The 23,193-nt window shown below is 45.7% G+C and overlaps 1 protein-coding gene across 1 annotated transcript in view; it reads left to right on the top strand.

The window, feature by feature from the left end:
- Positions 1-23,193, top strand: part of ENTREP1 (endosomal transmembrane epsin interactor 1) — a 147,108-nt gene that overhangs the window by 42,745 nt on the left and 81,170 nt on the right. Inside the window, exon 4 of the mRNA XM_082243997.1 lies at positions 13,168-13,296. Within this exon, the coding sequence (XP_082100123.1) occupies positions 13,168-13,296 (129 nt within the window). The remainder of the gene's footprint in view (positions 1-13,167; positions 13,297-23,193) is intronic.

Here is a 23,193-nt window from a genome sequence, read left to right as displayed (position 1 = left end):
AGCCTTGTCCTGCAAGTCTCCGTATCTGGTTGTGCATTTGGACAAGGTGGTCTTGCGACCTAACCCTTCTTTTCTTCCAAAAAGGGTTTTGGACTTTCATCTCAATGAGGACATTGTCCTACCTTCGCTCTGCGCGAAGCCTAAGCATCCGACGGAGGTGCTGCTTCACTCCTTGGATGTTGTCCGGGCGATTAGAGTCTACTTGAAATCGACTGAGTCTTTTCGCAAGTCGGATGCCTTGTTTGTTCTTCCGGCAGGTCCTCGGAAGGGCATGGCGGCGTCGGCTTCTACCATCGCCAAATGGATCAGACAGACCATTGATCAGGCCTATGCTTTGAAGGGGAAAGTTCCCCCTGTACCTGTGAAGGCGCACTCTACCAGATCTCTGAGTACGTCTTGGGCCTGTCGTCATGGGGCCTCTGTGGCCCAGGTGTGTAAGGCGGCGACTTGGTCGACCGTTCACACTTTCACAAAATTCTACAGAGTAGATGTTAAGGCATCGGCTGATGCTTCCTTTGGCCGCAAGGTTCTCGGTGCGGCAGTTCCCTAGAGCCCTTGTTACGGGTTCTTTGACTGTTTGGGACATTTGTTTTTTCCCTGGGTTTTCTTGCTCCTGTTGAGCGAGTGTTTTGTTCTTATGCCCAACTGGGTTCCTTCCTTTGGTAAGGTTCCTTTCTCTGATGGGGAGACGGCGTTGCCTTGGGCGCGGCTGCGTTCTTCCCACCCCTCATGTTTACACTGCTTTGGGACATCCCATTGGTGATGAATATGAAGGGGCGGCGACTGTCGGAGGACGTAAGAGAAAACGGAATTTTTGTAAAATCTTACCTGTAAAATTCCTTTCTCTGAGTCCTCCGACAGTCGCCGCCCCCGCCCCTCTTTTGGGGTTTTTCATGTACTCTCTACTGCTATTTCACTGAAACTGGTTTGGTTACAGGAAGTGGAGGGTTATGTACTGAGGGGACCACCCCCTGGGGGTGGGGATATGTTAAAAGTCTTTTGTACTAACATATTCTATTGCCTAGCTACTCCTACGGATAAGAGGACATAACCCCATTGGTGATGAATATGAAGGGGCGGCGACTGTCGGAGGACTCAGAGAAAGGAATTTTACAGGTAAGATTTTACAAAAATTCCGTTTTTCAGTTTGTGGCCCTGTCCTTCATGTTGGCTATGGCTCCAAGAGTGTTTGCAAAGATCCTAGTGCCAGTATTGGCTGCTCTAAGGTCGCGTGGGATATTCGTGATAGAATATCTAGATGATCTATTACTAATAGATCGATCAGTTTGGGCTCTAAGCCGGAATGTTTTCCAGACAGTTCAGTTCTTAGAACGTCTGGGTTAGATTCTGAACTCTGGGTTTCCTTGTGGACGCAATACAGGCAAAGGTATTCTTGCCATCAAGAAAGGTCACAGACCTGAAGGATCTGGTTCGATCCGTAAGAAGGCAAAAGTATCCTTTTGTACTACTTTGCATGAATTTATTAGGTTATTAGGGAAGATGGTGTCCTCATTCAGAGCAGTTCCCTATGCTCAATTCCATGCCAGACCCTTATAGAACAACATTCTGTCAGCATGGACCAGAAAGGTCCAGTCCCTACACTGGTGCATGTCTCTGGTACCAAGAGTACGTCAGAGTCTAAGTTGGTAGTTGATAACCAGAAATTTGGAAATTTCTTCCAGGAGTTTGGAAAGTAGTGACTACAGACGCCAGTCTCTGCGGTTGGGGAGCAGTTATGGAGGAAGCCACTGTCCAGGGAAAGTGGTCTTGGGTAGAAAAGTGTTTTCCCATAAATGTCTTGGAAATCCGAGCAGTTTGTCGGGCTTTAAAGTACTGGACGCCCAGGCTTCGAGGTTACCCTGTCGGGGTACAATCTGACAATGCCACAGCTGTGGCTTATATCAAATGTCAGGGAGGCACCGAAAGTCAGTCAGCCCAGAAGGAGGTGGATCTCATCCTATCCTGGGTGGAGAAATTTGTTCCATGCCTATCAGCGGTTTTCATTCCAGGAATAGAAAACAGGCGGCAGACTTTCTGAGTCATCAACAGATGCACCCTGAGACCTTTGCATTGATCTACCAACGCTGGTGGGTCCCAGATGTAGATCTTTTGGCATCCAGGTTCAACAACAAGTTGAAGAGATTTGTCTCCAGGACCAGGGATCCACTCGCAGTCGGAGTCAGGGCAGCTATTAGAAATCACAGGACCCTGTACAGCCTACCTGACCCCCCCCCCTCCCCCAGGGACCGCCACCACCACCCTACCAAAATGGTAAAACGATAATTTCACAAAAAATACATGAAAATCATTTGTAGTGGACACAAACATTCCGTCATACATAAAAATGATCACAGAGACATGCGATCCTATATAGTAGGATCACATGAGCTCTGTGATCATCCCAGGGAGAAGGACGGTCGGCTGTGTTTACAACAGCCGACTGTCCTTCTCTTTCAGCGGGGAACGATCGCGGTTGTCAGGCGGCAATCGGAGCCGCATGACACCCGCATCGGCTTCCACGCTGACGATGGGGGGGCGGGAGCGTGCCACCGGAGGAGCGCGCTTGCCCCCTAGCTGCCCCTAGGCGAGCGATGTAGATCTACGTCGTTTTGCCTGTACGAGCCAGCCTGCTGCAGTAAATATAACGTAAGCGGTCCGGAAGTGGTTAAGGGTCAAATTTCAGCCTTTTCGGTTTTTTTCCAGAGACCGATCACTTCACATACCTTGGGTCAAACCTTTGTTCAAGAGGTGTTACGTATGCTTTCACCAGTGAAGCCACCATTGTGTCCTGGGATCTAAATTTGGTACTGGCAGTTTTACAGAAACAACCCTTTGAGCCCATGGGGCATATTCCCCTGGTTCTTCGACCAGAAAATTGGTCTTTTTGATTGCGATAACTTCAGCCAAAAGAGTATCAGAACTAGCAGCTCTTTCTTGTAAAGAGCCATTCTTGATTTTACATCAAGATAGGGTGATTCTACGTCCACACCCAGGTTTTTTTGCCCGAGGTGGTGTTCGCCTTTCATTTGAATCGGGACAATATACTGCCTTTCTTTTTTCCAAATCCTCAAACAGCGGAGGAAAAGTTATTACATTCTCTTGATGTAGTACGTGCATTTAAGAATTACTTGAAAAGGTCAGCTCAGATTCGAAAGTCCGACCTTTTGTTCGTGCTGTCAGAAGGGCCCGGGAAAAGGGCAGGCAGCATCTAAGTTTACGATTTCTCAATGGATTCACCAAGTTATTATCCAGGCATATGGTTTGAAAGGGAAAGTTCCACCTTTTCCAGTAAAGGCACACTCTACCAGAAGAGTAGGTGCCTCATGGGCAGTTCGTCATCAAGCTTCTATGACTTAGATTTGCAAGGCCGCGACTTGGTCACCGGTGCATACGTTCACTAGATTCTATCAAGTGGATGTTAGGACCCAGGAGGAGTCATCATTTTGGTGCAGTGTTCTGCAGGCAGCTATGTAGATCTTTTGTGGTCTGATGGCAGTATTTATGGTGTCCCCCTCCCCTTAAGTGCATTGCTATGGGATGTCCCATATGGTAACGAATATGGCTCTGTGTCTTGTGATGTACGATAAAGAAATATGGATTTTTTCCTACAGCTTACCTGTAAAATCCATTTCTTGGAGTACATCACGGGACACAGAGGTCCTTCCCCTCTTGTGAATTTCCCCTTAGAAATTTCGGCATTTGACACTTCTGGGGATGTCAGATGTCTGTGCCATGCCCCCAAAGCTTTAGTTTTCTTTCTCTGGCTCTACTTCATTGCAGTGTCCTGTAGTAATGTAGGGGTCTAAGGATGGAACTACAGTTTACAGCAGGGGACAACCCTGGAAGTGTTGAATGCTAAAGAGCCTGACTGAGGTTGCATATTAAAACAGAATGTAGGAGACATGGACTAGTAAAGAGATGAGTATAATAGCTCTTTTGATTGCAGAAAATTATTATCTGGATTTGTTTAGGCAACTGGCAAGATGACTTTAAGAATTAATGGCAACTTACTGCAACGTACATTTACAGTTTCACCGTGCAGTGTGATAATGTGCATTGAACACCGCTTTTAGCACTTGCAATCGTGAGCTTAAAGTTGTGAATTTAGCCTAAAGCAGCTTTTACTAAAAAGTGAGTGCTGTAGTTGCCCAAAGCAGGAAACCTAACTTAAATGCTTGTGAACACTTAACGCTAAATTAATGATCTGTCGTGTCAAAAAAAAAAGCAACATGCTCCCATTATATTGCTTTCTATGTTTCTTTTGCCTTAAGAAACCTTGCATGCAAGAGCATTTTTTTTTATTAACCTCCCTGGTGGTATGATTATGTCTGGAATTTTGTACCGAAAGCGGTACATTTTTTTGCCTACAATTCTTAGTAATTACTGACTTAAACCTGACCAAACAAGACTCTAGTAGACATCCCAGATGTGATAAAGTTTGAAACACAAAATCATGAATTATAATCTAATAAATAATATAATTTTATTCAACAATGTAATAAATAATGAAATTTGTCAAACAAATAAAATTCAATAAGCATTCTGAATGTGATAAATTTTGAAACATGGGACTGCACAAAGTCCGACGTCACAATCCGGACAATGGAACCTGGTTTCCTTTCGGACTTTCTTTCCGATGCCATCTCTCTTTGAGCAGCAAACTATGCACATCCTGGTAGGTGCTGCCTTTTTTGCGGTTGGCGGGATATAATCCACAAAGTGACGACCAGTCAGGCGTTCTGGGTTGACAACGTCAACACCACAACGTCCAGGTCGGTTCACAACTACTGATGGCGTCTGGTGGTTGACAAAAATCCGCTCAGCCAACTTCCAGATGAACTCGGAATGAACAAGAGGCTTGTCACTCTTTGCTCTGTGCAGGATATATACATTCCAAAGGCATTGGTCCAGAAGATGTCTGAATATCTTCTTATAATATTTTTTTTGTTGTTTGCTCATAGCCGGATAAAATGTCATTGCCTGATCAGCTCTCTCGACACCTCCCATGGTTTTATTATAGTCTATCATGACTTGCGGCTTCAGCACATCTTCCCACCTTTTGTGTGGACCATGGCAGTGGAGGTATTGTGCACAGTACTCATGAGACACACGTCCTTCTTGTCTCGCCATCGCATTGCCATCATCTTACCCTTCTGCCAGGCAACCATTTCTCCGGTTTTTCGTTTTTTTTTGGCAAACATAGATGGCATGTCACGTCGGTTTGGCCTAACGGTATCATATGCGTCAGTCTTGTTTTGTAGTAAAACCTCATACAGTTCCGGAGACGTGTAGAAATTGTCCGTGGTCACATTATATCCATGGTTCAGCAATGGCTGCAGCAGTGTAAGGACAGATGATGTGGCCATCCCATAGCCGCTGTACCTGGGGTTGAACTTCGTGCCTTTACCGGTGTAAATGACCGAATTCCAGATGTACCCAGTGGATGACTCACAGAGCATGTAGGATTTGATGCAAAACCGCGCTCTTTTGGATGCAATGTACTGTATCCAGCTTAGGCTTCCCTTGTAGGCCATAAAACTTTCATTCACGCTGACGTCCCTTTCTGGCACGTAGGTCCGCTGGAAATTGGTAACAATAATTTGCCATACCTCCCAGATTTTTTTTAGTTTGGGCGCAGGATGCGTGGCCTCATCAAACTCGTCATTGTTTGTGAAGTGGAAATACTTCATAATCAGGGAAAAGCGGTATTCTGACATCACGGTGCCAAAAAACGGAGTGGCCAGTACCTTGTTGGTGGTCCAGTATCATTTCTGGAACGGTTTCCCCACCAACCCCTGAAGAATGATGAGTCCCAGAAACTGCCAGATGTCCTCTTTCGTCACCGGTTCCCACTTTCTGCTTCTGGAAATCCTGGCATGCAGCTTAGGGGATTGCTGCTCTTGGTAGCGATTTGTCTCCGTGACAATTTTTTCAATTACCTCCTCAGTGAGGAATAATTGCAGGTATGCCAGAGGGTTGTCACGCTCAACATCTACCTTCATCCCAGGTGATCCAGTGAACGGGAATGTTGGGGGCGCTACGTGGTCCGTATCGCAGTCAATAGCGCACCAATTGCGCACATCGAGGTCAGGTGCAGGATCATCGCCGTTGTCACTTGCCAGATCAGTGTCAGTGTGAGACGACAAATCACCCCACGACTTACTATCGCTCAGTTCTGCAAGCACCGCCATTTCGCTGTTACTCAACTGGTCCAAAAGCGGTTTAGTAAAGTGGCGCTTTTTTGATGCCATGTTATATTTTTATGGGCACAAATGACAGTATAATGTCAGGCAAGGGGCAATGTATCAAATGTCAGATATGAGGTAATCTGAGGTAATACAGCGTAATCCTCTCAGATTACACCGTATCACCTCTTTTATTTGTTTTCACTTTCAAATTTCCCGCCCAGTTCCGCTCCCGTGCGCCGCAGCTGCTTGCAGGGAACGGAACCAGGAAGTCAGATGCCGGCCAGCCGGGGATCAGAGGGAAGGACATCGCTGGATCGCCGGGAGAAGGTAAAGGGACTCCACTGGCAGGTAAGGGGGCTCCGCTGGCACTCTGCAATGCTACCCCTACCGCTCCTGACAGTAAAATTGAACCCAGAGTCACGCTCAGGGATACCGCTAAGAAGGTTAAAGCGGGTGTTTTGCTTCCTTTCCACCTCCCAGAGGACAAAAAGGGACACTGCAGGAATATGTCAATGATTCTTAAGCTGGCCATGGATGGATTGAAATTTGGTCGGTTCAGCAGGGTCTGGCCGAATTTCTATCCATGTCTGGCCGTGCCTTTTCGACAGAAGTCGATTGTCGGAGTAACTTTTGTCATATGGACTTGTTGAAATTTTTTTCTGATCAGCCAGCTGCAACCAATCCAATTGGCTACTGCCACTGATCAATGTGTTCTGACAGTGGAGACAGTGCTGTCAAAATACAATATCCGAAAAAGGAGGATTCCTCTATTTACCTCGCTTCTGTGGATGGAGGTATCCGTTTGTCTTTTTTTTTTTTCCAGCTTGCTGGCTTATCAAAAAATGAGTCTTTAGACCTGACCAGGCAACAAGCATTGATGCGGTAAAATATTGAATGAACACAAAAAAGAAGACTGTCTATTTCTAACAGTAAGCAGTGTTTCTATAGGGTTATATTTCTATTCTACTGTATCTAAATTGAATTTTCTTATTATGTGACTGTTTTTTTAATAAAGTTCTTCCTAAAAAGCTAAACATAAAATGTTGTATAACAGTGTAAATTTGCTGTCCCCTCAAATGAACTCAACACACAGCCATTAATGTCTAAACTGCTGGCAACAAAAGTGAGTACACCCCTAAGTGGAAATGTCCAAATTGGGCCCAAAGTGTCAAAATTTTGTGTGGCCACCATTATTTTCCAGTACTGCCCTAACCCTCATGGTCATGGAGTTCACTAGAGCTTGACAGATTGCCACTGGAGTCTTCCACTCCTCCATAATGACATCACGGAGCTGGTGAATGTTAGAGACCTTTGCGCTCATCCACCTTCCGTTTGAGAATGCCCCACAGATGCTCAATAGGGTTTAGGTCTGGAGACATGCTTGGCCAGTCCATCACCTTTACCCTCAGCTTCTTTAGCAAGGCAGTGGTCGTCTTGGAGGTGTGTTTGGGGTCATTATCATGTTGGAATACTGCCCTGCAGCCCAGTCTCCGAAGGTAGGGGATCATGCTCTGCTTCAGTATGTCACAGTACATGTTGGCATTAATGGTTCCCTCAGTGAACTGTAGCTCCCCAGTGCCGGCAGCACTCATGCAGCCCCAGACCATGACACTCCCGCCACCATGCTTGACTGTAGGCAAGACAAACTTGTCTTTGTACTCCTCACCTGGTTTCCCCCACACACGCTTGACACCATCTGAACCAAATACGTTTATCTTGGTCTCAGCAGACCACAGGACATGGTTCCAGTAATCCATGTCCTTAGTCTGCTTGTCTTCAGCAAACTGTGGGCTTTCTTGTGCATCATCTTTAGAAGAGGCTTCTTTCTAGGACGACAGCCATGCAGACCAATTTGATACAGTTTGCGGCGTATGGTCTGAGCACCGACAGGCTGACCCCTCACCCCTTCAACCTCTGCAGCAATACTGACAGCACTCATATGTCCATTTCCCAAAGGCAAAATCTGCATATGACGCTGAGCACGTGCACTCAACTTCTTTGGTTGTCCATGGTGAGGCCTGTTCTGAGTGGAACCTGTCCTCTTAAACTTCTGTATGGTCTTGGCCACCGTGCTACAGCTCAGTTTCTCGGTCTTGGCAATCTTTTTATAGCCTAGGCCATCTTTATGTAGAGCAACAATTCTTTTTTTCAGATCCTCAGAGAGTTCTTTGCCATGAGGTGCCATGTTGAACTTCCAGTGACCAGTATGAGAGAGTGAAAGCGATAACACCAGATTTAACACACCTGCTCCCCATTCACAGCTGAGACCTTGTAACACTAACGAGTCACATGACCACGGGGAGGTAAAATGGCTAATTGGGCCCAATTTGGACATTTTCACTTTGGGGTGTACTCAATTTTGTTGCCAGCGGCTTAGACATTAATGGCTGTATGTTGAGTTCATTTGAGGGGACAGCAAATTTAAATTTACACTGTTATACAAGCTGTACACTCAATACTTTACATTGTAGCAAAGTGTAATTTCTTCAATCTTGTCACATGAAAAGATATAATAAAATATTTAGTAAAATTTGAGGGGTGTACTCAGTTTTGTGAGATACTGTGTATATATAATATAAATAAATATATATATATATATATATATATATATATATATATATATATATACCTAAATAATTTAGTTACTCTATAAATAATGCATACTTAGATCACCATCACAAGACTATGAACTGTAAGGCAAACACATCAACCCAGATTGTTTTAACAAAAAATAAATATGTGTATATTAAAAACATACCGTATGCTGTCATTGTTGTGGCGCTTTGCTTTAAAAGCATCAATAAAAATTAACAATGTGAACTGTACATGGTTTCCGTACTCAAGCACTCATGATGTAAATGTTGGGTTCACCAGCATCCTGTGAAGACATGTTATATTGTGATCGTTTTTCCAGTTGGGCCAAGCGGACCATCGTCTCCTGTTATCCATTAGCTGACTTGCATCGTAATGAGCACTTTACTTACAGGAAGAATAGATTAAGTGCATTCATGTATTATTTCCTCAACTATTGAAAGAGGAACTCAAGCTCCCATCGTATTGTTCCTAAACAACAAAAAAGTACTTAAACCACTATATATATATATATATATATATATATATATATATATATATATATATATATATATTTTTTTTTTTTTTTTTGTTTATTTGTTATATTTTATTTTTTATATATATATATATATATATATATATATATATATATATATATATATTACATACACACTCGGGGCTGCTGTTAGAAATCACAGGACCCTGTACAGCCCTCCAAAACTATTACAACAATTTTTTCCACTAAAAATGCACTGAAATCATTATTAGCAGATTCAAACATAACATAATTTACATAATTCCTGCTAAATCTATAAGATAAAACTGTATTGAGTTAACCACTTGCCTGCTGGGCACTTTCACCCCTTCCTCCCCAAGCCAATTTTAGGCTGCAGTTCTGTTGCACTTTAAAAGACAACTGCGCATTCATGCAACACTGCACTACTGGTTTTCTTTTTTTTTAAACTATTTTAGCTTTTTAACTAAACAAATGAAAAAAGACCGAAAACTTTGAAAAATGTTCTTAGTTTTTGTTATAAAAATTTGCAAATAAGTAATTTCTCTTTTGTTAATTGACGGACACAGCTCCTGATCTTCTTAACTATTGGGTTATACTGTCCCCTACAGGAGTAGGACACATGGCAGAAAAGGAATCTGGCTACGCCTATGGGCAGTCCCAGGGGGTATACTCCCTCTCTTTGCTATAGGTACTATAGGTTTTTTTTCTGCCTAGTCAGGAGTAAGGACCTAGTTCCCTGCTGGGATTTCTGGTCCTGACAAATTTTTTCCTTTTAGATAGAAACTTTTTCTCCTGTTTATTTCCAGTGAGATCTACAATCAACTGCCGGACTGGGCGATGGGCTGGATAATCTAGATCCAGTGGTCACCCCAGTCTAGCTAGCGATGTTCTTCCTGCAGTCGGTGTTACACAATGCCAAGGCAGATTTCACCCTGACAATATTTTTATTCCTATTGTTGTTACCTTTTTGGCACTATCACAGAAACTTACTGATACGGTACTCCTGATTGCTGCCTCGTTCTTCTTTATGTAGCATACAGTACTTTCGTTGATGCCATAATGGCGCGCTCCTGCGGCATAGCTTTTTGGTTCCCGTAGCAAATCCAGTAGTTCAACCTTCTCCTTGAGTGTCTTAAAGAAGTTGTAAATTCAGAAGGCTTTTCATCTTAATGCATTCTATGCATTAAGATAAAAAACCTGGGTGTAGCAGCCTCCCCAGCACCCCCTAATACTTACCTGAACCCCTTCTCTCTCCAGCGATGTCTACGAGTCCCTCGGCCGTCCGGGACTCTCTCTCCTGATTGGTTGAGACACAGCCACGGAGCCATTGGCTCCCACAGCTGTCATTCAAAGTCAGTTAGCCAATCGGGAGAGAGAGGAGGCGTGGCCGAATGGCAGCTCTGTGTCTCAATGGGATACACAGAGCTGTGACTCGGCTCGGGTGCCCCTATAGCAAGCTGCTTGCTGTGGGGGCACTTGGTGGGAGGGAGGGGCCAGGAACAGGAAAGAGGAACCCGAGAAGAGGAGGATCCGGGCTGCTCTGTGCAAAACCAACTGCACAGAGCAGGTAAGTATAACATTTTTGTAATTTCTTTTTTTTTGTAAAGGAAAACAAAAATGAGACTTTACAATCACTTTTTCTTCTTCTTCTGGTGCTTAGGTTCATTGCCAGAAGCCTTACACGGAGAAGGGCTTTTGGGTGGCATCTTAGGGCTTTAAGAAGAACAAAACCAAAAACATGAGAACACTCAGCGAAACACTCGAGATAGCTACATGCGGTAAACTGTTATGATGCGGGCTGCCTGATTGGCTATAACAGTGTATCATTTATTAGTATTACACAGTGCTTTACCTAAATTGTACATTCACATTAGTCCTTGTCCTCAAGGAGCATACAATCTACTGTCTTTACCTTGCATACATACACATGTTAGGGCCACTATTGTGAGGAGCCAATTGATCTACCAGCATATCTTTGGAGTGTGGAAGGAAACTGGAGTAAACCCAAGCAGGGAGAACATGCAAACTCAATGCAGGTAATGTCATGGTTGGGATTTGGACCAATGACTTTTGTGCTGCAATTCAGAAGTGATAAACACTAAACCACTGTGCTGACCAATATTATCTGACAGACTGTATTTCTTTATTTGAACTCCGGAAGCTAAATCCATAAATGTTTTTTAACCACCTCCCACCCGGGCCATTGTACATATACGGCCGGGTGGGAGTCTCGTCCTTCTGATCGGACGTTCCGGAACGTCCTTCAGAAGGAGAGAGATTGCGCCGCCGCGGGCACGCGCAGCGGCGCGATCTCGGACACAGAGCAACAAGACTCGGCAGGAGGGCCCTGTGATTGGCCCTGATCACATGACGTCCAATCACAGCCGTCATGTAATGTCAATACAGCCGTTGTAACGGCTTCGATCTCTTCTCCTCCTGACAGATCCTGTCAGTGAGGAGAAGAGGAGAGGATCGATTCTGCAGCCGGGGTGATCAGTGAGTATTTCTAATTACTCACTGATCACAGGGGGGGTCTGTGCTGGTAATCAGATGATTGATTACCAGTGCAGCCCTGGGGAGAGGGGGTGCCACTAGAGCCACCAGGGATGCCCACCCATGACCACCAGGGATGCCCACCATGGCCACCAAGGATGGCAAACAGGGCTCGGAGAGCCTGCCAGTGGTGCCCCCCTATCAGTGCTGCCCACCAATGCCATCTATCAGTGCTGCCCACCAGTGCCCGTTATTGCCATCTATCAGTGCCGCCCACCAGTGCCCATTATTGCCCACCAGTGCTGCCTATCAGTGCCGATCAGTGCCACCTATCAGTGCCCATCAGTGCCGCCTATCAGTGCCTATCAGCGCTGCCTATCAGTGCCCACCAATGCTGCATATCAGTGCTATCAGTGCCCATCAGTGCTGCATATCAGTGCTACCGATCAGTGCATATCAGTGCCACCCCATCAGTGCAACCCCATCAGTGCCACCCCATCAGTGTCTCCTCATCAGTGCCTGTCAGTGCGGCGTCATCAGTGCTCATCAGTGCAGGAAAAAAACGTATCTATTTACAAAATTTTATAACCTAAAAAAAAAAAATTTTTTTTTTTTTTCAAACTTTTCGGTCTTTTTTTATTTGTGCACCAAAAAAGAAAAAAACTGGCGGTGATCAAATACCACCAAAAGAAAGCTCTATTTGTGGGGAAAAAATGACACAAATTTGGTTTAGGTACAGCGTTGCATGACCGCGCAATTGTCATTCAAAATGCAACAGCGCTAAAAGCTGAAAATTGGTCTGGGAAGGAAGGGGGTTTAAGTGCCCAGTATTGAGGTAGTTAACTAACATTCATGCATATTATGCCAGTGTTTTAGAACAAGAAAACAATATCTCAACATGTAGAATTATGAGGATCAATAACAATAGCATTAGTGGGCATGAAATACAATCTATGCATTATCTTATATGTGTATGTATATGTAGTTTCTAATATGCAGTTCTAGTCTAGAATTTCAAAATGGGGCTGTAGGAATAATTTATTTTCCTTTTTGTTAAAAATTTAAATTTTCTTTTTATTAGGAATTCTTTTTAGTAGAGAATTAGGTTCTCTGCGCTAACAATGAGACTGTAATTTTATAAAATATTAAATACAAAGTCGTGTATTTATTTAAAAAGAGTATTGCTACATGGAGAGATTAAAAGGAGGAGGTCAAATTTACTTTACCCTGGGAAATCCTTTTAATAGGAAGATTGCAGCGGATATGTGGTTTTCATATACTGGCTAAAGATAAGAAAGGCAAGGATCTTATACCATATGCTTCTCCAGCCTTCTGTAACAATGAGTAGACTATGCTCACATCTTTTAAGGACTTTGACTTACAGATTTTTCTTTACAGGTAGGACTGGCGGAAGGAAGAATGTGTGTGTGCTGTGAAGAAACTCACGCTAACAAGTGCCCTGAGAATGGAAATGTTCTGAAGCTTGTCATGATCCATTCCTGTAATGCAGTTCATCTCTTATTAAAGGTATCACTAACAGTCAAATGGAATAAAAGTTATATAATATGTACATTTTAAATAAAACGTATCAAATTAGCTAAGGTTTTGGGTCAGTTTGGCTATGTACACTATTAGCCAATAGATGGAGACTCTACATTACTATTACTATAATGTACTGTTAGCCACAAAAGGGAGACTGTACAAATCATTATTTCTTTCTAGTCCATTGAGGGACACAGGAAACCTTCAACATTTAGGTTATACTGCCAACTACAGGTGGATTGAACTCGGGTAAGAAAAAACTGTAGGCTATTAAAGGCAAAACTTTTTTTTAGTTTTGGATAGAGGGGGGAGGGATTGGAATCTCTGTCAGCTTTTATTGCTGTCTGTGCACTCATTAAGGAGATTCACCCTCTTTATTTGTCCTGTTTACTGTTAGCATTAACCACTTCAGCCCCGGAAGATTTTACCCCCTTCCTGACCAGGCCCTATTTTGCGATTTGGCACTGTGTGACTTTAACGGACAATTGCGCAGTCGTGCGACGCTGTACCCACATGAAATTGACGTCCTTTTTTTCCCACAAACAGAGCTTTCTTTTGGTGGCATTTGATCACCTGTGCGATTTTTACTTTTTGCGCTAAAAACAAAAAAAAAACGACAATTTTGAAAAAATAACAATATTTTTCACATTTTTTTTATATAAAATTCGCAAAAAAAAAAAGTAAAAATCAAAAGTTTTTAACATTTTAGGCCAATTTGTTTTCTGCTACATATGTTTGGTAAAAAAAAATCGCAATAAGCATATTTTGATTCGTTTGCACAAAAGTTATTGCGTTTACTAAGGGAAAGATTTTTGTAATTTTTATTGTTTTTTTTTTTTTTAACGAGTAATGGCGGCGATCTGCGTTTTTTTTTTTTTGCCGGACTGCGACATTGCGGCGGACAGATCGGACCCATGACTGACATTTTTGACACTTTTGGGGGTACCAGTGACATTACTACAGTAATCAGTGCTATATATATGCTCTGTTGCTGTAAAAATGACACTGGCAGGGAAGGGGTTAACTTTATTAGTAATCAAGGGGTTAAGTGTGTCCCTAGGGGCATGCTTCTAACTGTTTAGGGGCGTGGCTAGTGATGTAACCACAGAGACATATAATCTACATAGCAGGATCGTATGATCTCTGCAGTTAGATCAGGGAGAATGACAGGCGGCTTTACACCAGCCGCCTGCCTTTCTCCCTCTGCACCGGGAGATCGTGAGTGACCGGCAGACATCGGGTCCGCAGGTCACACACGCGGACATGTCAGGGAGCATGCGGGGGCGGGAGCGCGCCTCCGGCGGCGCGCGCTCGCCCCCTAGAGGCTCTCAGGCGAGCGACTGACTGCCGCAGTAAATAGTAGTGTGGCGGTCGGCAAGTGGTTAAAAGTCAAACTAAAAGAAAATCCCAAATTTTGGGTTGTCCCCAGAAAAGTAGGCGTAAAAAAGGGCGTTACCGTAATTATCCGTCCGCGTAAATAAAGAGCACTACTGTATTTACCCGTAAGCGTAAATAGAGAGCACTACTGTATTTACCCGTCAGCGTAAATAAAGGGCACAACCGTAATTACCTGTCCGCGTAAATAAAGGGCATTACCGTAATTACCTGTCCGTGTAAATAAAGGGCATTACCGTAATTACCCATCAGCCTAATTAAAGGGCCTTACCGTAATTACCCGTCAGCGTAATTAAAGGGTAATACCGTAATTACCCATCAGCCTAATTAAAGGGCACTACCGTAATAACCTGTCAGCCTAATTAAAGGGCAATACCGTAATTACCCATCAGCCTAATTAAAGGGCAATACCGTAATTACCCATCAGCCTAATTAAAGGGCACTACCGTAATTACCCATCAGCCTAATTAAAGGGCACTTTCGTAATTACCCGTCAGCCTAAATAAAGGGCACTACCGTAATTACCCGTCAGCAAAAATAAAGGGCACTACTGTAATTACCCGTCAGCATAAATAAAGGGCACTACCGTAATTATCCGTCAGCCTAATTAAAGGGCACTACCGTAATTACCCGTTAGCGTAAAAAAGGGCACTACCGTAATTACCTGTTAGCGTAAATAAAGGGTACTACCGTAATTACCCGTTAGCGTAAATAAAGGGCACTCCCGTAATTACCCGTCAGCCTAATTAAAGGGCACTCCCGTAATTACCCGTCAGAGTAATTAAAGGGCACTACCGTAATTAGCCGACAGTGTAATTAAAGGGCAATACCGTATTTTCCCACCAGCGTAAATAAAGGGCATAAATAAAGGGCTCTACCGTAATTACCTGTCAGCCTAAATAAAGGACTCTACCGTAATTACCTGTCAGCCTAAATAAAGGACACTACCGTAATTACCCATCAGCGTAATTAAAGGGCACTACCGTAATTACCCGTTAGCGTAATTAAAGGGCACTACCGTAATTACCCGTCAGCATAATTAAAGGGCACTACCGCAATTACCCATCAGCGTAATTAAAGGGCTCTACCGTACTTACCCGTAAACCTAAATAAGGGGCACTACCGTAATTACCGTCAGCGTAATTAAAGGGCACTACTCTAATTACCCATTTGCATAAATAAAGGGCACTACCGTAATTACCCGTCAGCGTAATTTAACCACTTCAATACAGGGCACTTTCACCCCCTTCCTGCCCAGGCCAATTTTCACCTTTTAGCGCTGCTGCATTTTGAATGACAATTGCGCGGTCATGCAACACTGTGCCTAAACCAAATTGATGTAATTTTCCCCCCCACAAATAGAGTTTTCTTTTGGTGGTATTTGATCACTGCAAGGTTTTTCCTTTTTTGCTAAACAAATAAAAAAAAGACTGAAAAGTTTAAAAAAAAAAAAAAAAAAAGTTTTTTGTTTGTTATACAATTTTGTAAATAAATAAGTTTTTTTCCTGCACTGATGAGCACTGCTGAGACTGCACTGACAGGCACTGATGGGGTGGCACTGATAGGTGACACTGATAGGCACTGATATGTGGCACTGATAGGTAGCACTGATATGCAGCATTGGTGGGCACTGATAGGCAGCATTGGTGGGCACTGATAGGCAGCATTGGTGGGCACTGATAGGCGGCATTGATGGGCACTGATAGGTGGCACTGATGGGCACTGATAGGCGGCACTGATAGGCACTGACGGGCGGCACTGATGGGCACTAATGGGCACTGATAGGCGGCACTTGTGGACAATAATGGGCACTGATAGATGGCAATGATGGGCACTGGTGGGCAGCACTGATGGGGAGGGCACTGGCGGGCAGCACTGATGGGGAGGGCAATGGGGGGCTCCCTGAGCCCTGATTGCCATCCCTGGTGGCCATAGTGGGCATCCCTGGGGTCATGGGTGGGCATCCCTGGTGGTTATAGTGGCACCCCCCCCCCCCCCCGAGGGTCTGCACTGGTAATCGATGATCTGATTACCAGTGCCGACCCCCCCCCCTCGGCGCTCCTTTACTCGTGCCTGTCAGGCACGTACTGAGGAAGGCTGATCAACGGCTCTTCCTGTTTACTATGTGACCAGCCGTGATTGGACATGGCTTGTCACATGGTAAAGAGCCTACGTCAGTAGGCTCTTTACCGAGATCGGAGATGCAGGGAGTCAGACTGAACGTATTATCCTGCCGCCGTTATATGAAGTCCGGTCAGGATTATACAACCACATTCCCGCCGTCATTCTGCTAAAGGGCGGGCGGGCGGGCGAGATGTGGTTAAGACCGTAATTACCCGTCAGCGTAATTTAAGGGCACTACCGTAATTACCCGTCAGCGTAATTAAAGGGCACTACCGTAATTACCCGTCAGCGTAATTTAAGAGCACTACCGTAATTACCCGACAGCGTAATTTAAGGGCACTACCGTAATTACCCATCAGCGTAATTAAAGGGCACTACCGTAATTACCCGTCAGCGTAATTTAAGGCCACTAACGTAATTACCCGTCAGCGTAATTTAAGGGCACTACCGTAATTACCCGTCAGCGTAATTAAAGGGCACTACCATAATTACCCGTCAGCGTAATTAAAGGGCACTACCATAATTACCCGTCAGCGTAATTTAATGGGCACTACCATAATTACCCATCAGCCTAAATAAAGAACACTACCGTAATTACCCGTCAGCATAATTTAAGGGCACTACCGTAATTACCCATCAGCGTAATTTAAGGGCACTACCGTAATTACCCGTCAGCGTAATTAAAGGGCACTACCGTTTTTTTCCACCAGAGGTGTTTCACATGCTGTGTGCGAAATGGGGATTCCCGGATGTGGATCTGTCCGCGTCCTGGTTAAACAACAAGGTGGGAAGGTTCGTGGCAAGAACGTGCGATCCTTTGGCAGACGCCTCGGATGCGCTGGTGGTGCCTTGGCACCGATATCGTCTGATATATGCCTTTCCCCCGATTCAGTTGTTGTCCAGGTTCCTTCGCAGGTTGGTCTCGGAACTGAAGTTGGTGATTCTGGTGGCACCGGACTGGCCGCGCCGGTCTTGGTACGCGGACATCATTCAACTAGCGGTCAAGCCTCCATGGCGGCTACCGTTACGAGACGATCTACTGTCTCAGGGACCGATCTTCCATCCTGCTTTACAGTCGCTGGCTTTAACAGCGTGTCTGTTGAAAGCCAGGTCCTGAGAGACAGGGGTCCCTCCTCAGAGGTCATTCCTACCTTGCTCAAGGCTAGGAAGGCCTCATCTGGTAAGATCTATTACCGTACCTGGAAGGCTTTTTTTGCCTGGTGTGAAGCCAGGGGCTTCCCTCCTCGTTCCTACTCGGTGGCGAGGGTATTAGCCTTCCTACAAACTGGTGTGGACCAGCGCCTTGCGTCGACCACGATTAAGGGCCAGTTGTCTGCACTGGCTGTCCTTTTTCAGCGCCCCTTGGCATCTAACTCTTTGATTCGCACATTTATTCAAGGTGTGCGTCATTTGGTCCCTCCTCGGAGGGCGCCTCTACCTCCATGGGACTTGAACTTGGTTCTGTCCGTTCTACAACGTTCTCCCTTTGAAAGCATCAGGGAAATTTCTTTGCCTCTGCTGTCTAAAAAGGTTGCCTTTCTAGTGGCGATCACTTCTGCCCGCAGAGTGTCGGAGTTGGCGGCCTTGTCTTGCCGTTCCCCTTACCTGGTGGTTCATAGGGACAAGGTGGTCTTGTGACCTAGCCAGTCCTTCCTTCCTAAGGTGGTTTCTGATTTTCACCTTAGTGAGGACATTGTTTTGCCTTCGCTCTGTGCGAATCCTAAGCATCCCAAGGAGGTTGCTTTACATTCTTTGGATGTTGTCAGGGCCATCAGGGTCTACCTGTCGTCCACTGAATCCTTGAGAAAGTCGGATTCTCTTTTTGTCCTTCCTAAGGGACCTCGGAAGGGTATGGCTAGGTCTGTGGCAACCATTTCTAGATGGATCAGACAGACGATTGTACAGGCCTATTTGATTAGGGAGCAGGTTCCGCCCTTCCCTGTCAAGGCGCACTCTACCAGAGCGGTGAGTGCATCCTGGGCCTTCCGACATCAGGCTTCGGTGGCCCAGGTGTGCAAGGCTGCGACTTGGTCGTCTATGCACACTTTTTCAAAGTTCTACAAACTTGATGTTCTAGCATCGACTAATGCCTCCTTTGGCCCCAAAGTTCTCTGTGCGGCAGTACCTTAAGGGGACCCTGGTTCTACGGGTCCCTGACTGTTGGGGTTGTTTTTCCCCCTTTTTTTTTTGCTTTCCTGGGTTGTTGCTCCAGTTAAGCTTTTCTGTTACCCAGAGGATTTACCTTTCTGTTCAAGTAAGGTTCCTTTCTCTAACGTGGGTGCTGCGTTGCCTTTATGACGGTTACGTTCCCCACCCCTCATGTCTACACTGCTTTGGGACATCCCATTGGTGAAGACTGTATGAGTTGGCGGCGACTGTCAGAGGACGTAAGAGAAAACTGAATTTTTGTAAAATCCCGCCCCTCTATTTGGGGTTTTGTGGACTTTAACTGCTTGCTACCAAACTGAGTTGGGGTGGCTGATAGCAGGGGGGTATTGGACCAGTGGGACAGCCCCCATAGGTGTGTCTATGTAAATGACTTTGTTTTTAACAAGTCTTATGCCTAGCTTGCTCCTATAGATAAGAGGTCAATACCCAGGTAAAAAATGAGTGAGACGCACTCTCTATAGCATGCTATTGCCACATCCCTATTATGCACGAAAAAAGGGGGGGAGGGGGGAAAAAAGAGAGAACCACACAAATGAGTGGGGTCTCTGACCCCCTCAAATGTTTTGGGACTTTATAGGCGACTAGCACTTCCTGATCTCAGTGAGAAGAAATGTAACAATCATTTGATAAAAAATATATCATTTTAATTAACAAACGTACAAAGATACAACAATAGACATGTGTTCAGTAAAACATGATCAATACATGCATATAAATCGTAGGACAAACTCCTACACCACTGGAACCCCAATGCCTCTGAAACCAAGGCGATTTATATAAATACATAGTAAGTCATGATGAATCATCATAAATTATTATATTTGTAAAATGTAGGGTTCACTCGTGGTAGATATGGAATTGCGACGCGTTTCGCTTAGTCCCTTCGCCGTGTCCCGGTCCTTTTCCCCGCTTACCAGTCCTGGATCCTCTTAGACAGAAAGTCGAGTGAGGGCAAGTTGGCCGGTCCCTGCGGGGGCCTCTAGAGCATGATATGGTCTGTGGGGGTCCCTAACCCTGTCTGCATTGTTAGTGTGAATTGGGGGTACAGTCATGGTGGGGCGGACTGCTGTGGTGTAAAAACCGCGGGGCCGCCATTTTAGGTGTGGGCAGCTGCTTTGGGCTCACTGTGGGCGCTTCTGCAGCTCCTCTGTGTAGTGTTTTGGCGCCTTCGGGCGCCATCTTGCGTGTGGCAAGGTGTTTTCTTTTGCACATGGTCGGCGGCCATTTTCCCGGAGCCTCCCATTCTTATACATAGGCAACCATTTTTCGTTAGGCCAAACCTTGTTGATCCTCTAGCGGTGTGACATCACTTCCTTTCCTGCATGAAGAGAGATCGTTCAGCAGCGTGGTAACACTGCTGGGGGTCCTTTTTGCTGTTTTTGGGGATATTCCTCTGCTTTCAGTGTCTTTCCTCTCTCAGTGGGATACTTTAGATTGCAGTACATTGCGGTGGGCGCCGCGATCGCGTCTTAAAGGGCCAGCGTCCTTGTACTTGTCAGCCTTGGTTAATGATTAAGGTACTGATTCTTCTCCTTCTCTGGCTGCTGCACTTGTTACTTTAGCGTCCAAGGTGGACTTGTTGATGTCAGAACAGGCTTCTAGAAAGAGAATTAGGCCTTCGCCTTCCTCTGATTCTGATATGGTTGCCTTGGACAGTGTCCCCTCTGAGGGGTCTCAGTCCTTTCCTTCTGATGGGGAGGTGGAGGAGGATGATGGGGATGATTTTTCCCCTGAAACGGCCAAAGAACGCGCTGCTGTGTCTGTGCTTATTGCTTCTATTAAGGATACACTACCTTTAGAGGATGAGCCCAACCCGCCGGGTAAACAGTCTTCCTTTGGGACTCGCAGAACCCCGAAGGCGGCACAGGTATTTCTCTGTCCTGCTGAGTTTCACGAAACGGTGAACGAACAATGGTGTAATTTAAAGCGCCCTTTTGTGGTACCAAAATGGTTTCGGTTCCATTACCCTTTTGCGTCTCCTACAGATTCGCGCTGGACTGTGTCCCCTAAAGTGGATCACACTGTGTCCAGGTTGAACAAGGCCACTTTTATGCCCTCGGAGGATTCTCCGGTGTTTAGGGACCCCACGGACAGGCGGGTGGAATCTCTTGCTCGCCACGCTTATACGGTGGCGGGTTCTTTGCTGAAGCCCATCTTTGCCTCTGTTATGGTTTCTCAGGCTGTGGCTGATTGGGCTCGGGTGCTCAAACGCACTCTAGAGGCGGATTCCGCCCCACGGACTACTGTGGAGATAGTGGATCAGATGCGTCAGGCGGTTCTGTACCTGTGTGATGCAGCCTTGGATGAGGCTCCTCTAGTAGCACAGCTATCTGGTGTCGCGGTGCTAATCCGTCGTCTGGTATGGCTAAAGAGCTGGCCGGCTGACCAGTCCTCCAGGAAGACGGTGTCTGACATTCCTTATGCGGGGAATCGTCTCTTTGGGGAATCCCTGGACAAATTGGTAAAAGGGGTCACTTGGGGCAAGAGCACTCTGCTGCCCCAGAACCCCTAGGGAACTTGGTCCTGTCCGTTTTACAACGTCCTCCCTTTGAAAACATCAGGGAAATTTCTCTGCCTCTGCTGACGAGAAAGGTTGGCTTTCTGGTGGCAATCACATCTGCTCGCAGAGTGTCGGAGTTGGCGGCCTTGTCTTGCCGCTCCCCTTACCTGGTGGTTCATAGGGATAAGGTGGTCTTGCGACCTAACCAATCTTTCCTTCCTAAGGTGGTTTCTGATTTTCACCTTAACGAGGATATTGTTTTGCCTTCACTGTGTGCGAATCCTAAGCATCCTAAGGAGTGTGCATTGCATTCCTTGGATGTGGTCCGGGTGATCAGGGTCTACCTGTCGTCCACTGAATCCTTCAGAAAGTCGGATTCTCTTTTTATCCTTCCTAAGGGACCACGGAAGGGTATGGCTGGGTCTGCGGCAACCATTTCTAGATGGATCAGACAGACGATTGTACAGGCCTATTCGATTAGGGAACGGGTACTGCCCTTCCCTGTCAAGGCGCACTCTACCAGAGCGGTGAGTGCGTCCTGGGCTTTCCGGCATCAGGCTTCAGTGGCCCAGGTGTGCAAGGCGGCGACTTGGTTGTCTGTGCACACCTTTTCCAAATTTTACAAACTTCATGTTCTGGCATCAGCAGATGCTTCCTTTGGCCGCAAAGTTAAGGGGGCTCTAGTTTTGCAGGTCCCTGGCTGTTGGTTTTTTTTCCCCCTTGTTTATTTGCTTTCCTGGGTTGTTTGCTCCAGTTGAGCTTTTCTGTTACCCAGAGGGTTTACCTTTCTGTTCAGATAAGGTTCCTTTCTCTGACCTGGGTGCTGCGTTGCCTTGTGACGGTTGCGCTTCCCACCCCTCATGTCTACACTGCTTTGGGACATCCCATTGGTTAAGACTGAGACCTCTGACAGTCGCCGCCCCTGCCCCTCTTTTGGGGTTTTTTGGACTTTAACTGCTTGCTAGCAAACTGAGTTGGGAATGCTGATAGCAGGGGGGTATTGGACCAGTGGGACAGCCCCCTACAACGATGTTTACATTCCTTGTAATAGGAATAAAAATGATCACATTTTTTCTTTTAAACTGTGTAAAAATAATAAATAAAATAAATAGAGAAAAAAAAAATTAAAGTGCCCTGTCCCCGTTAGCTCGTGCGCAGAAGCGAGCGCATACGGAAGCCCCGCCCACTGCACAGCCCCTGGTCACTGTGCATTGATGGTGGACATGCTGGACACTGTGCATTGAATGGGGACATGCTGGTCACTGTGCATTGATGGGGGACATGCTGGTCACTGTGCATTGATGGGGGACATGCTGGTCACTGTGCATTGGTGGGGGACATGCTGGACACTGTGCATTGATGGGGGACATGCTGGACACTGTGCATTGATGGGGGACATGCTGGACACTGTGCATTGATGGAGGACATGCTGGACACTGTGCATTGATGGGGGACATGCTGGTCACTGTGCATTGAATGGGGACATGCTGGACACTGTGCATTGATGGGGGACACGCTGGTCACTGTGCATTGATGGGGGACACGCTGGTCACTGTACATTGAATGGGGACACGCTGGTCACTGTGCATTGATGGGGGGCATGCTGGTCACTGTGCATTTATGGGGGACATGCAGGACACTGTGCATTGATGGGGGACATGCTGGACACTGTGCATTGATGGGGGACATGCTGG

The sequence above is a fragment of the Pelophylax lessonae genome, assembly GCF_965119305.1.
Source record: "Pelophylax lessonae genome assembly, chromosome: 1".
NCBI classification, from domain to species: Eukaryota; Metazoa; Chordata; class Amphibia; order Anura; family Ranidae; genus Pelophylax; species Pelophylax lessonae.
Note: the sequence above shows the minus strand (reverse complement) of the source record. Positions and strands in the feature narration are given on the sequence as shown.